The following is a 13,224-nucleotide window of genomic DNA, read 5'->3' on the forward strand; positions in this document are numbered from 1 at the left end:
ATGGCCTCTCTCCCGCGATTCTCTAGCCCCGCGTGGCCCCGTATGCAAACTGCATGTGAGCATGAGAGGATGGAAAATCGCGACCCAGATCCATAAATACTTCCTGCTCAAGGTGCTGTTCCCACACAGTAGGGGGGGACTTTCACCATGGATGAGCGTGTGGGAGTGAATACAGGTTGAGAGTTAAATCAGGAAAAATTCCAAGCATGTAAGGAAGCCAGCTACAACCTGCCAACTTCTGTGTTTTACACAGGTAAGACAAGGGGTAACCATCCCATCTTTTTCCAGAGAGTGAGTTAGCATTTTAAATGTGCTAATGAAAATGCTTTGCAGATTTTACTGTAGGCCTTGAGAAACTTGGCAACTGAAGCAAAGATAACTGTGGGGAAAAGGTAAATGCCTTTACAGCACTACATGTGAGTCGGGAGGAGGTGAAGTTCTTCCCCATGGTTCAGCAGGTTCCCCCAAATTAGGGATGAAGTTTATGAGATTGATCCCACTCCCTCCAAGGTAGTGGATCAGACCAACCTGATCGTTTGTAACCCGCCCCAGTAAATATCGAGGTCAGTGTATCTGTGTGTGTGGAATGGTTAGGGACTCTGGGTCTGCAATCATTGGAGTTTAGAAGGACGAGGGGGGATCTTACTGAAACTGACAGGATACTACGAAGCCTGGTTAGAGTGGACATGGAGAGGATGTTTCCACTAGTAGGAAAAACTAGAGCCAGAGAGCACAACCTCAGGGTAAAGGGACGATCCTTTAAAACAGAGATGAGGAGGAATTTCTTCAGCCAGAGAGTGGTGAGTCTGTGGAACTCTTTGCTGCAGAAGGCTACGAAGGCCAGGTCATTGAATGTCTTTAAGACAGTGATAGAAAGGTTCTTGATTAATAAGAGGATCAGGAGAATGAGGAATGAGAAAAATATCAGCCATGATTGAATGGTGGAGCAGACTCAATGGGCCGAGTGGCCTAATTCTGCTCCTATGTCTTATGGTCTTATGAAAATTTTCAAGACTGATGCTGTTAGAATTACAATAGCTCCTTCTGACCAGTTTTAGATCAGACTGTGGCTTTTAATTGTGCTGTTTGGATGTTTCTAAAATGTAATTTTTTTTGGAATTCATTGTTTCCACTTTGTTTCTATGAAGTTATTGTGCATTTTTTTCACGAGGTGGAACCATTCACTATGTTCAGAGACTACGTACCAAGCTTTATAAATAGACTATCAGTTTGAATCTACACTCTCTCCCTGTGGAGATGTGCTCAACCTTTCTTAGCCCACTTAGCTTAGGAGCAGGTTGGTAAATCTGAGGCCTGAGAACCCTCAATTGCTGTAGAACTACAGATGGAGTTTACTCAACATAAACAATGCAAGGTGTTAATGTGACACATTGATAAGCTTCCTGCTGTGTATATAGTCAGGACCACCTTATCATTAAGGCATCAACTTGCAGGGCAATCCAGAACTGAGCGAAAAGAGGCTTAGCCACAGTGACAAGTCCACCTTTCTATTAAAGAACCAGAATGGTGGGGCAGTCATCAGCAATATTCTGGAAAGCTGCAGATCTGCATATCTGGTGAACCATGATACTGAGAGAGGTAGATGGCACTAATCGCCATCTTGGAGCCAACCCTAAAGAGACCTAATCACCCTCTCATGAAGAGGATAATCACTACTTTGTAATTAAAGATATTCATTGTCAATGTCCAAGGCTATGCAGGTTAGATGGATTGGCCATACTAAATTGCCCTTTAGTGTCCAAAGATGTGTAAGTTAGATGGATTAGCTGTGGTAAATTACAAGGATGGGAAGGTGGGATGGGCCTAAGTAAGATGTTCTTTCGGAGAGTCAGTGCACACTGAATGGGCCAAATGGCCTCCTTTTGCACTGCAGGGATTCAGTGGATTCTATGGAATGTAAAGATATATTGGATTTTTCATCCGATTGTGATTGTAAAATATTCCCGACAAGATTTTTTTAATTCTCCCCAGGAAACAGAATTATGTAAAAAACGGAAAGAATGTGAAAGCCATGAGCAAGAGATAAAGAAACGGCAGCGGATATGTGAGGATCTGGTATGTGTGCAACCATCTGTTTAATGTATAAATGGGAAACACTGTGGGAGTAGGAAAGGCTCATCTGTCTCTCACTGTGTTGTGAGAGTAATAAATATTAAATGGATGTAATATTAAATATGCAAGATGCACCCCACAGAAGGTTTGCATATCTTTATGTGTAGCATTTGTATGGTTAGTAGAATTATGTACACATTTGTAACGTGTGTACGTATTATATGCACACGTAGGACAGAGTTTATTGTCTGCACTGGGAGTCCCATCTACTAGTTAAATGGTGAGAATGCTGCATCACTTCTCTCAGGAGGCCTGATGCTATTATGAGATAATTAGGCACTTCCCTGGACAATCTCTCATCCAGTCATATCCCCAGCAGAGCTAAGCTTCCATCCCTGGGAGCTGCCATTGTCAGCTCTCCATTAATGACAGTGTCACCAGGAGTGGTGGCCAACCCAGGTATAACCCTCAGGTCTATCTTGAGGATTGCCGCTGGATCCCAGATGGAGGCGAGTGTGAGCAGGATGACGGGGGGTGTTCATAGGGGAGGGTAGGTGCAGGTGAGAGGGGAAGCAAAAATAGGGGAAGTGCTTTCAGCACGCTCTCACTCCCTGAAGTAAGGATTACTATCATCTGTTGCTGAGACATGTGCCACTGAAAGATAGTAGATGGAAATAAACTGAAAGGTTGAAGCACAGCCTGAAATGCTCAGTCCTAGTTGGGATGTGTATGATTTTACTTCCAGGAGAATGAGCTGAAACAAGCTTGGAGTGAGAATGCACGGCTAACTGAAGAAACCATTCGACTCAGCCAAGAGGCACAAGAAACAGAGAAGGTAACGCTTGGCTTCATCTCCTCTCAGTGCACTGAGCCAACCCTTTCACAGCAATATCCCAATGGGGCAGTAATGCATTTGTGGCTTTTAACTTGGACAACATTTGCTCTATGTTTGCAGTATAATGCATGTTCCACAATCATCAAATCCTTTGCTACCCACTGTTATCCTCTAAATGACATTGTTCAGGGGGGATTTGACTTTTCATAGCCATAGGCCACTTATTTGTATTTAATAATCAATTCATATAGGAGCAAAGAAATTAGAAATCTGTGTTGGGAATGTGGGGGATGTGACGTGTCAACTAAAATCCATTGACTTTTGGCGAGATCAGAAGATCTCTCTGGTTGGCAAGCACAGAAAATCTTCTTAATCTCAAACTGCTCATCATTTTCCATTCTGTCCTGTTTTTCTCACCCCTTTCTGTAGTGCATACCCTCACTCTCCTGAGCTCTCTTTAACCCTTTCTGAACTGTGTTCTTTCCCCTCATTCTAAACTATTTTTTAACCTCGTTCTGTACTGTAAAGTTTATTTATTTACGGTGAAAATCCCCGAGCCGTCACACTCCAGCACCTGATCGGGTACGCTGAGGGAGAATTTAGCATGGCCAATGCACCTAACCAGCACGTCTTTTGGAATATGGGAGAAAACCGGAGCACCCAAAGGAAACCCACACAGATACAAGGAGAATGTGCAGACTGCGCACAGACTGTGACCCAAGCCAGGAATTGAATCCGAGTCCTGGTGCTGTGAGGCAGCAGTGCTAACCACTGTGCCGCCCACTGTGTAATTCTGAACTGTGTTCCCTCTCCTACACACCCCCCATTTCATACTGTGTTTCTTCCCATTTTCTCAACTAAAGTGTTTCCGTATGTTTGTAAACTTCCATTGAGAGTATGTACCAATTTATTCTGTTTTGATTTATAAATGTATGTTCTTTACTTTCCACTTTCCTTTCTGCCGGTTACCAGTATTTCATCTTTATCCTTCGGGAATGACACATTAGACTGCAGTTCCTCAGGACTTATTCACAAGTGCCTCTTTGCAGCTTTGAAAGAGGTGATTTAGAAATAAAGCCATATTATGAAAGGGAGGAAGGAAAATGGATGGGTGACATTATTTTATGTATCTTCCAAGGGCTTGGAGTTTAAGTGTAAAATTCTGTTACATTATTTATCCCTCCAAAGTAGTTCAGGCCCCAAGCCTTTGATGTGATCCAAAGCTGTCTGCATTATACGCAAAGTAAGCAGATGATTTGTATGTGTTTGCTGACAAATTCAATGTCTTTTTATACAATCACAAAGTGTAAGGTTTGGTAACTGTGTTCCTTTTGGCCCTTTCTCACTGAAGTACCTGTGTTTGATGCAGATTAAAGCTCACAACAATGACCTGAGGGGGAAACTCTCAGTGGTGACAGCAGAACGAGATTCATCTCTGAAGGAGAATCAGCGACTCCAAGCCAAGCTGGAGAACCTAGAGCAGGTCCTGAAGGTAAGATCACTGATAGTACCATATCCAGAAAAATTAACCCACATCACAGTGTGAGGGAGATGTCATTGTGCTCAGCTAACTCACAGAGCATTGTCACAGTAAATGCACATCCTAGCGAGAGATTGGTTAACTCGGATAGCTCACAGCACATGGCTAGGGCCCTGAAAGTGCCAAATGAGCGGAAAAGGGGAGAGTGTCAGATTCGTATTTTGGAAGAGTGAGAAAATGCAATCTTATGGCACTTAGTGCAAAGGAAAGAACCAGGATGTGACTCTCACCAGCAGGGGGTGGGGTGCAGCCTCAGCTTGCCAGTGAAGCAAGCTGTTGAGCTCTAGGGGCACCATTGTGCAGGTGTCCAAATCTCCCAGTACTGGGAGATTTCCTGTGGCTCCTCCCCACCCCCTCCCACATATATTAGGACCCTCAAACCCACCCCCAAAGTGGACACTGGCACCCCTCCATCCCACGGACAATACCCTCTCGCCTCGCCCCGCCTCCAAAACCGCTTTTAGTTTCCTCCCTCCCCGATCGCCATCCCAGGCAGAGTTGCCCCTTTCCCCTCCTCCGATTGCCCTACCTCGTCGCCACCACCACACACACACATACACACCCCGGCAGAGCAGAGATCCCTCCCTACCACCTCTGTGGAGCTACCCTGTTATGGCTCTGCCCACTTCTGGCTGCACCCCCACACTGGCTCTGCCCTCTTGCCACTGCCCCAGCACAAAGATGGTGGTCACTAGTTATATTTAAATATGTGGATCTGAATATGCATTGTGTTCCTGCCCACTATGGATGGGAACCCAGTTGTGGCTGGCAGCATGGTTTGGGATGGTTGCAGTGCGTTTGGCACCCAGTGCACAACAAACTTTCCTATAAATACCCGATTTTTGGGGCCATTGCGATTTGTGATCGAGGCTCATGGGCCCGGAGAAACCCACCCCCTAATGGGACAATGCCAGGGATCTGGGTTCAATTCCAGCCTCGGGTGATTGCATGGTGCTCTTGTTTCCTCCCACAGTCCAAAGATGTGCAGGTTAGGTGGATTGGCCATGTTAAATTTGTCTCTTAGTATCGGGGGATTAGCAAGGTAAATAAATGGGGTTACGGGATAGGGCCTGGATGGGATTGTTGTGCATGCTTGATGCAACGAATAGCCTCCTTCAGCACTGTAGGGGTTTTATGATTCTGTGACTAATGTTTTTTAATAGGCTGCCCCATTTCAGGGAAAATAATATCTTCTGCAGAGTTGCACACTATTAGTGTCTGATATGATTTCAGAGGGCTGGATCTGGCATTGTGAGGAGTAGCTCTTTTACAGTTGGATTGGGAGTAATTCACGTGTCTCTCTGTGCAGCATATGCGAGAGGTGGCAGAGCGCAGGCACCAGCTGGAGTTGGAACATGAAGAAGCGCTGACAATTCTGCAGGCCAAGCAGCATGAGGTGCAACGATTGCAACAGGTAGTAAGATCATATCTTTTATTTTGGCTTAAGACATAGACCTCTTGCTGGGTTTGTGCGGTTGACAGACACCAGTATCCGGCAATTGGCCTGTGCCTATTTTTCTTATGTAAACGTTGACTAGGAACCTCAGCAGATTTTTAATTGTGGAGACTTCACATCTGAGCCTAATCTTATCTTCTGCTAGTGGCCACACAGTCATCATTAAACAAATTGCAACTTAAACATCATGTGTATCTTTCTGGTCTATGTTAGTGACTCATTGAGTGAACTTGCTGATGTATCAAGGATTTTGGACAAGTGTATTCATTTTTTAAAAGATTCCATTGCTGAATCCCCCACGATTAACATCCTGGGGGTTACCATTGACCAGAAACCAAACTGGTCAAGCCATATAAATAACATGGCTACAAGAGTAGGCCAGAGGCTAGGAATTCTGTTGCAAATAACTCACCTCCTGACTCCCCAAAGCCTGCCCACCATCTACAAGGCACAAGTCAGCAGTGTGATGGAGAACTCTCCACTTCCCTGGCTGAGTACAGCTCCAAAAACACTCAAGAGGCTTGATGTTTCCTCCACCACCAATGCACAGTGGAATTAGTTTGTACCATCTGCAAGGTGCTCTGCAGGAACTCAACAAGGCACCTTCCACATCATCTTCCAAACCCGCAACTGCTACCAACTAGAAAGACGAGGGCCGCAGGTACATGAGAGCACCAACACCTGCAAGTTCCCCTCCAAGCTTCACACAGTCCTGATTTGGAAATATATTGCTATTCCCTCATTGTCACTGGGTCCAAATTCTGGAACTCCCTCTGTAACAGAATGTTGGTATACCTACACAGGCCAGGATGGGGGGGCAGATTTGGAATTTTAATATATACAGTTAGTGCGGAAACTAGCATGATCAATTATCCGGACATATACCAAAACATTGCAAAATTATACTCCTTCGGTAACCTCCGTGAAGAGCTTGGGACTCCAAAACAGTCTCAACAGGCAGCCTTTAATAGATTGACTGAAACACTCACAATGAATGTATGTTACCCTTTTGAGCTGGGAGAAGGTTAGGCTGTCTCCATAGCCACTGAGCACACTCATTGAATAATGAAATGGAATCTACACAAATGCCTGACAACATATTCATTTGTAATGAAGTTCCACGTATTAAAATAATGGGTGGTTTGTGTGCTTGAGCATGTTTACACCAACATCATGCAGCTATGAGAGTTACTTTAATTTAAATATTATACATGCTGGAATTTCTCGCTCTGCGAAATTGGTGTTAGCTTCAAGAATGTGTTGTTTTAGAGTATCTTTCCCCTGTAATTGCAGCTCACAGCACGTTCAAACACAGAAGCAGCCCATTTGGCCATCGGAACTGTGTTGCGGTCCCCAGATGAGCTGTTGCCTAACCTCAGTCTCCTACCTGCTTCAAACAGAAAAAAAGTTTATGTTGAATATTCCTTTTTCGAGTAATTACCTCATTCCCTTTAAGGCATTTAACCACCTCTGCATTAATAATGATTTGTGACAGATCCCACAGTCTAACCACCCTCTTTATAGTGTTATCTAACATTTCCTCTTCGCAGGCAACAGTCAGTGTGCAGAAATCTAATTAAGTTGCTTTATTTTTCAAATTAAGGCTCAGTTTGAAGCAAAGAAGGAACATGAAGGTGTGGTCCAGTTACTGGAGGTAAGAGAGTGACTACATGTTGTAAAAACAGGAAATGCTAGAAAATCTCAGCAGGTCTGGCAGCGTCTGTGGAGAGGGAAACAAGACTTAATATTTGAGTCCAATATAACTCGAAACTACATGTGAACAGTGTTAACAAACACATTTCAAACTGAATCCTCAGCCTACTGATAAACCTGTCATTAGAAAGTAAAAACCACACTGAACTGTTTGAGCATCCTCCAGTGTTTCGATTCTCAGCCCTGTCACTGATCCCTTCAATGGTTTTGTCACTGTAATGACTTCAGGGCAGGTGGTTGACTCTGCAGGCACAGTCACACTCACAACAACAGAAGGCACCCAGGTACTGCTAATGGGAGACAATCCCCAGTCTGGTACTGAATATACAGTTGTACCTTTCAACTGTAAATTAGATGGGATGTCTTCTGCAGAATTTGTGAAGAGTCTCAAGTTTTTTCATTCTATCTTTAAACAAGTGTAATTCTGGATGCCAGGCCCCAAAGTTTATGTAAAAATAAAAAAAAAATCATTTGGTACGTTGCTTGTACTACACCTCTGAATTTACCTAGTGCTACTCGCTTGCCTTTTCCCCACAGCCCTGCAAATCTTTAGTTTTCACAGAATGATCCAATTCTCTTGAAAGCTTCAGTTGGCCCTCTGCTGTCAGCATACTCATTGATAATGTATTCCATGTGCTAACCATTCGTGTATGAAAATGGTCTTCATCACGTTGCCAATACTTCTTTTCCCAATTACCTATGCCCTCTGGTTCTTGATCCTTCCATTGATGGGGGCAATTTCTCCCTATCTACTCTATCCAGACCCTTAATGATTCTGAATACTTTTGTCAAATCTCCTCCCAACCTTTTCTTTTCCAAGGAGAAGAGTGCCAAGTTCTTTAATCTTTCTACATAGCCAAAGTTCCTCAGATGGAACCATTCTTGTGAATCTTTTCTGCATCTCTTCTAATGTCTTCACCTCCTTCCTAAGATGTGGAGGCAGTACTCCAGCTGAGGCTGAAACAATGTTTTATACAATAAATAACTTCTCAACCACTAACTGCTCTAAAAAATGGGAAATAATTGCTGCGTCTGTATCACTGGATTTGCCAAATACAACTTATATTGGAAAATCAGGAGGTCTGGATTTATATGTGTAAAGGAATTGGATCAATTTACAGATAATAGCTGTTTTCTGGCAAATCTCTGCACAATATTTTTTTAAGCTGCAGCTTCAATAGAAGTGTCGGAGCCCTGACACATTGTACAGATACCAGACACAACGTCCAGACATCAGACTCTGCCCCTACAGACACCAGACACAACATCCAGATATCAGACTCTGCCCCTACAGACACAAGATACAACTTTCAGACATCACATTCTGTATGAAAGATACTATACCCACAGCTTGCTGACAGCACATGTTGAACCTACAGGCACCAGACAGCTTCCAAACAGGATAACTTGTAATTACAAATATCATGTGGACAGCTTCTGAATAAGATGTTCTGTACCTAAAAATAACCCAGACAGATACCAGATACTACCCTGAACCAATAGACAGAACTTCAATCACATTCTGATCTGTTGAGTTCCCAGGTTACTCAGTGTTGAGTGCTCTATATCCAGCAGCTGCATATAGTAGCACTGTTATTACAAACCAAAATGGAGGTGATCTGTAAATTCCCTCACCAATCATACCTGGAGCATACTCTGCTGTGAGTGACTGCGATTAACTTTACAATTCAACGTTAACCGCACCATGTGCACTGTGTAACTATCTTCCACTGCATTTTGCTGGAGAAATTGCCCTGCTTTTATGAAGAAACATTGCTGCAGCTTTCGTCATGACTCCTGTTTGCTGTAGTTCATATAGACTCTCAGACTGTTGCTGCACAATGAGCCATTGAAGTAAGTTCTGTTTTGCAGTTTACTGTGTGTGTAGTCTATTTTACAGTCTGCTGTAAAATAGATTGCCTGGTCTTGTTGCAAGTCCCATTCTGCCTCCAACTCATTGGTTGATATGGCAATGTCAGTATCCAACCATGATGTGGGTATGCCGGCGTAGGACTGGCGTAAACACAGTAAAAAGTCTGACAACACCAGGTTTTAGTCCAACCGATTTATTTGATAATACTCACATGCTTTCGAGGTTTCCCTCTTCGTCAGGTGAATGGAGAGTTCTGGCCTCAGACAGAGCATATAAAGCACTTTCTTGCATCTCTGTAAAAACTTGATGTCCAAGTTCCGCACACATGAAGACGGTTTCAACAGGGACCTTGGGTTCATGTCGCACTATCTGTAACCCCCGTGACTTGCCTGGGTTTGCAAAACCTCACTTACTGTCCTGTCTGGAGACAATACACATCTCTGTAACCTGTGATCAGTGCTCCTTCCACTCACATTGTCAGCCACTTCAGGTCTTGAACAGCAGGTTAGGTGTAAGGATTCGCATTCTAATCAGTAATCTCTAAACTGTCTGTGCTTTATATGCTCTGTCTGAGGCCAGAACTCTCCATTCACCTGACGAAGAGGGAAACCTCGAAAGCTTGTGAGTATTATCAAATAAATCGGTTGGACTAAAACCTGGTGTTGTCAGACTTTTTACAGTATCCAACCATACAGCACCGGCTACTCTGAAATATATTTGACTACCTCTCTAAACTAGGTACTGACATTTATCTTCTCACTTAGTTTGTGATGATCAGTGAAGTGATTTACCTGTTTTTACTCTATGTGGGCTGCAGACAAGCTGCATGGAATACCCTGGGTATGATTGCGACCCTGGTCAAGCTCACAAATCAGGACCATGTTCTATGTTACCTGTAGATACACAGCTTGGTTCTGTATATTCTCAACCCATAAATGTACATTTGAGAGTTTGGTTGCAACTTTTGGCATTACCATTTTATCATTTCATATGTATTAGTCATTAGAAAATATATTAGTCATACCAAGTAATTTCACGAACTGTGACCGTGCAGAGGTTACGAGTGGTCTTTCGTCACCAGCTGAGGTTACACTGCTGATTACATCAGGTTAAATATTGTGGAAATGGCAACTATATAACTGGATTCCAGAAACAGGAACTTGATGTACATTAATAATTTCCTTGGTTTCACTCAGCACACATATCCATGTAACATCTGTGAAATGTAAGCAACAGCAAGTGTGTGACAGCAAGCTGGGGTGACGGTGAGCTGCTAATGATCTCTGGGCTGCTACATCTTGTTAATGAGGCCTGCAATAGGAACTGTATTGTTGGAATTTTTTAGCACCTGGCGTCTCCTTTAGAGGAACGCATTCGAGCTAAAAATGTCTGACAAAGTTAGATTTTATCTTGCTATGCAACACTTATCATTGATCTTTGTTAAATTGTAGGAGTTGACTCGCCTAGTTTTACAGCTGGAGCTGGTATATATGTATTGAATGATGTGTGCAGTTTATTGGACTGAGATTCTTGAATGGTTTGAAGCATGTTCCTATTTAATGGTGTTCCATTTTTTGTTTCTTTTGATAGAATACATTGGATTGCATGCAGGTACACAGCACACATTCCTTCCTCTTTAGCATGTAGACTTTTGTGTGTGTTTGAGGAATCCTCTGTGCAGCTTTCCAAGTAATAAATCCTTGCAATAAATGGGAACATATTACTTATATGAATGTGTCCTTTCAAGTTTTAATCACTGCATGTACAAAATAAGGAACAGTTTATTATGTAAATCTGTTTGGTTAATCAGTGTTTAAGAGGCTCTGCGTGGTTTTCCTTTTAAATCCGTTTATTAGAGCAGAACCATAGCTTAGTCATTTCATTGAATGTAATTTGTTTCTTTTCTCTTACCGATAATCCCCTTTTTACTGTTAAGCAGTAATTACCTTGGTGTGATAATGCACATGAATGGCTATAGAAGCCAACAGAACAAAGGTGATTTCTTATGTTCATTTGCTTCTTGATCTTGTTTTTGTTCAAAAACAATTTGTGTCTCTCGATCTGCACTATGGGTGCCACTGGCAGACTTGTTGGAAGTAGGGTAACTCCACTGTAGCTTGAGGCACAAGTCTCTGAGTGCCTCTCAGCACTTTGTGTTAACAAATGATCGGCCCAGTATTGCTACAGTCTCAATAGCTGATTGCCAGCTTGGTTCAGTTGGTAGAGTACTTGCCTTAAAATCAGAAGATTGTGGGTTTGAACATCGCTGTAGGGCCCCTCAGCCTGTTAATGATTGAAGTGGATTTCTCTGTCGCTGGGAGAAGTGATAATATCACTGGAGTAGTAATGCAGAGGTCCAGGCTGATTCTCTAGGGATTTGGGTTCAAATCCCATCACAGCTGATGATATCTGAATTCAATAATAAATCTGGAATATATAGCTACTCTCAGTACTGGTACGTAGCAGCTATCGTCGATTATAGTAAAAAATCCATCTGGTTCACTCATCCATCTGGCTCCTTTAGCGAAGGAAATCTCCATTCCTCTCCTGGTCTGGACTATATGTGGCCCCAGATCCATAGTAAGATGGTTGACTCTTAACTGCCCTTAGAAATAGCCCAGCAAGCCACTCTGTTCAGGGGCTATTTGGGATGGGCAGCAAATGCTGGACTTGCCTGTTTCACACACATCACATGAAATAATAAAAAAAATGCCATGCACTCTTCAAATCAGAGAAAGTTCTTTCAATGCCCTGACTAAAGTTCTTTTCTTAGAAAACATTGCCAAAACCCGAAATCAACTAGTTCTCTCGTCGCTGTATGTGGTGACTTGTGTGTAAAATGGCTGTTGCTTGTCTATGTATCAATGCCACTGCACTTTAAAAAAACAATTCCACAGAGCGTGGGCATCACTGGTTGGCCAGCATTTATTGCCCACCTCTAATTGTCATTGACGTGGTGGTGAGCTGCCTTCTTGAACTGCAACAGCCCATATGGCATAGATACACCCATAGTGCTTTAGGAAAGATAAAAATATGGGACTTGCTTTTGAATGATGTGAGATATTATGAGGCACCAGATTCTGCAATTTCTCCTTATTGCATACAGCCTTTGTGAGGAGGATCACTGTCATAGGACTGTGATACTGTTTGTAACTCTCACTCCCTGTTGGATGAATGGGATTGCAGTATTATACCTTATAGAAATTAGTTATAGTGTTAGTATTGTGAATGGAGCATTCTGTATCATATGGCTTGTATGAACAGTAAATGGTGTGGGACCAACTTAACCAGTTTGAGCAAGACAGTATTTTCTAACTAAACCCATTGAGAAAACAGACCTGCCTTGTATAATTTTAAATTAAATTTCCCCTTCGTCTCTCCAGTCTATTGTCAGCATAGACTGAAAATGGTGTCTGTAAAACGAGGTTAACAATATGGCTGCAGTTTTACTGTCCTGCCCGCCATGGGAATTGGACTGGGCAAGGGGGAGACAGTGGGAAGATCTGTTAACCTTGTCAGGATTTTACGGTTTTAGGACAAGCGAGGCCGTAAAATCTTGCCCAGTGTATCCAATAATGTGGGGATTGGAGCATAGATCAGTAACTCACCTCTGAAATAGTTGAGCACTCCACTCAGTTTAAGGGTTATTAGGATAGGCAGTAAATGCTGTGGCATCCTTACCCCATAAAATAATTAAAAATGCTGTAGTGATTAGTGTTGCTTTATTGCAACAT

The 13,224-nt window shown here is 42.8% G+C and overlaps 1 protein-coding gene across 20 annotated transcripts in view; it reads left to right on the forward strand.

Annotated features, from left to right (window-relative positions):
* tspoap1 (TSPO associated protein 1) overlaps positions 1–13,224 on the forward strand; it is a 253,328-nt gene that overhangs the window by 172,499 nt on the left and 67,605 nt on the right. For 16 of the 20 annotated variants that reach the window (XR_013889276.1, XR_013889277.1, XM_080210346.1 and 13 more), the window contains 6 exons: positions 1,993–2,076; positions 2,819–2,908; positions 4,278–4,400; positions 5,758–5,862; positions 7,508–7,558; positions 11,081–11,101. Coding sequence is in view for 18 of the 20 variants with exons in the window: in XM_080210346.1 (XP_080066472.1) it covers positions 1,993–2,076; positions 2,819–2,908; positions 4,278–4,400; positions 5,758–5,862; positions 7,508–7,558; positions 11,081–11,101 (474 nt within the window). In the remaining 2 variants the exon portion in view is untranslated. Of the gene's footprint in view, positions 1–1,972; positions 2,077–2,818; positions 2,909–4,277; positions 4,401–5,757; positions 5,863–7,507; positions 7,559–11,080; positions 11,102–13,224 lie in introns of all 20 variants that reach the window. The other 4 variants (XM_080210345.1, XM_080210349.1, XM_080210360.1 and 1 more) reach the window with 2 other exon arrangements.

Source organism: Carcharhinus amblyrhynchos, chromosome 23, assembly GCF_965287045.1.
Source record: "Carcharhinus amblyrhynchos chromosome 23, sCarAmb.v2.hapA, whole genome shotgun sequence".
NCBI lineage: Eukaryota > Metazoa > Chordata > Chondrichthyes > Carcharhiniformes > Carcharhinidae > Carcharhinus > Carcharhinus amblyrhynchos.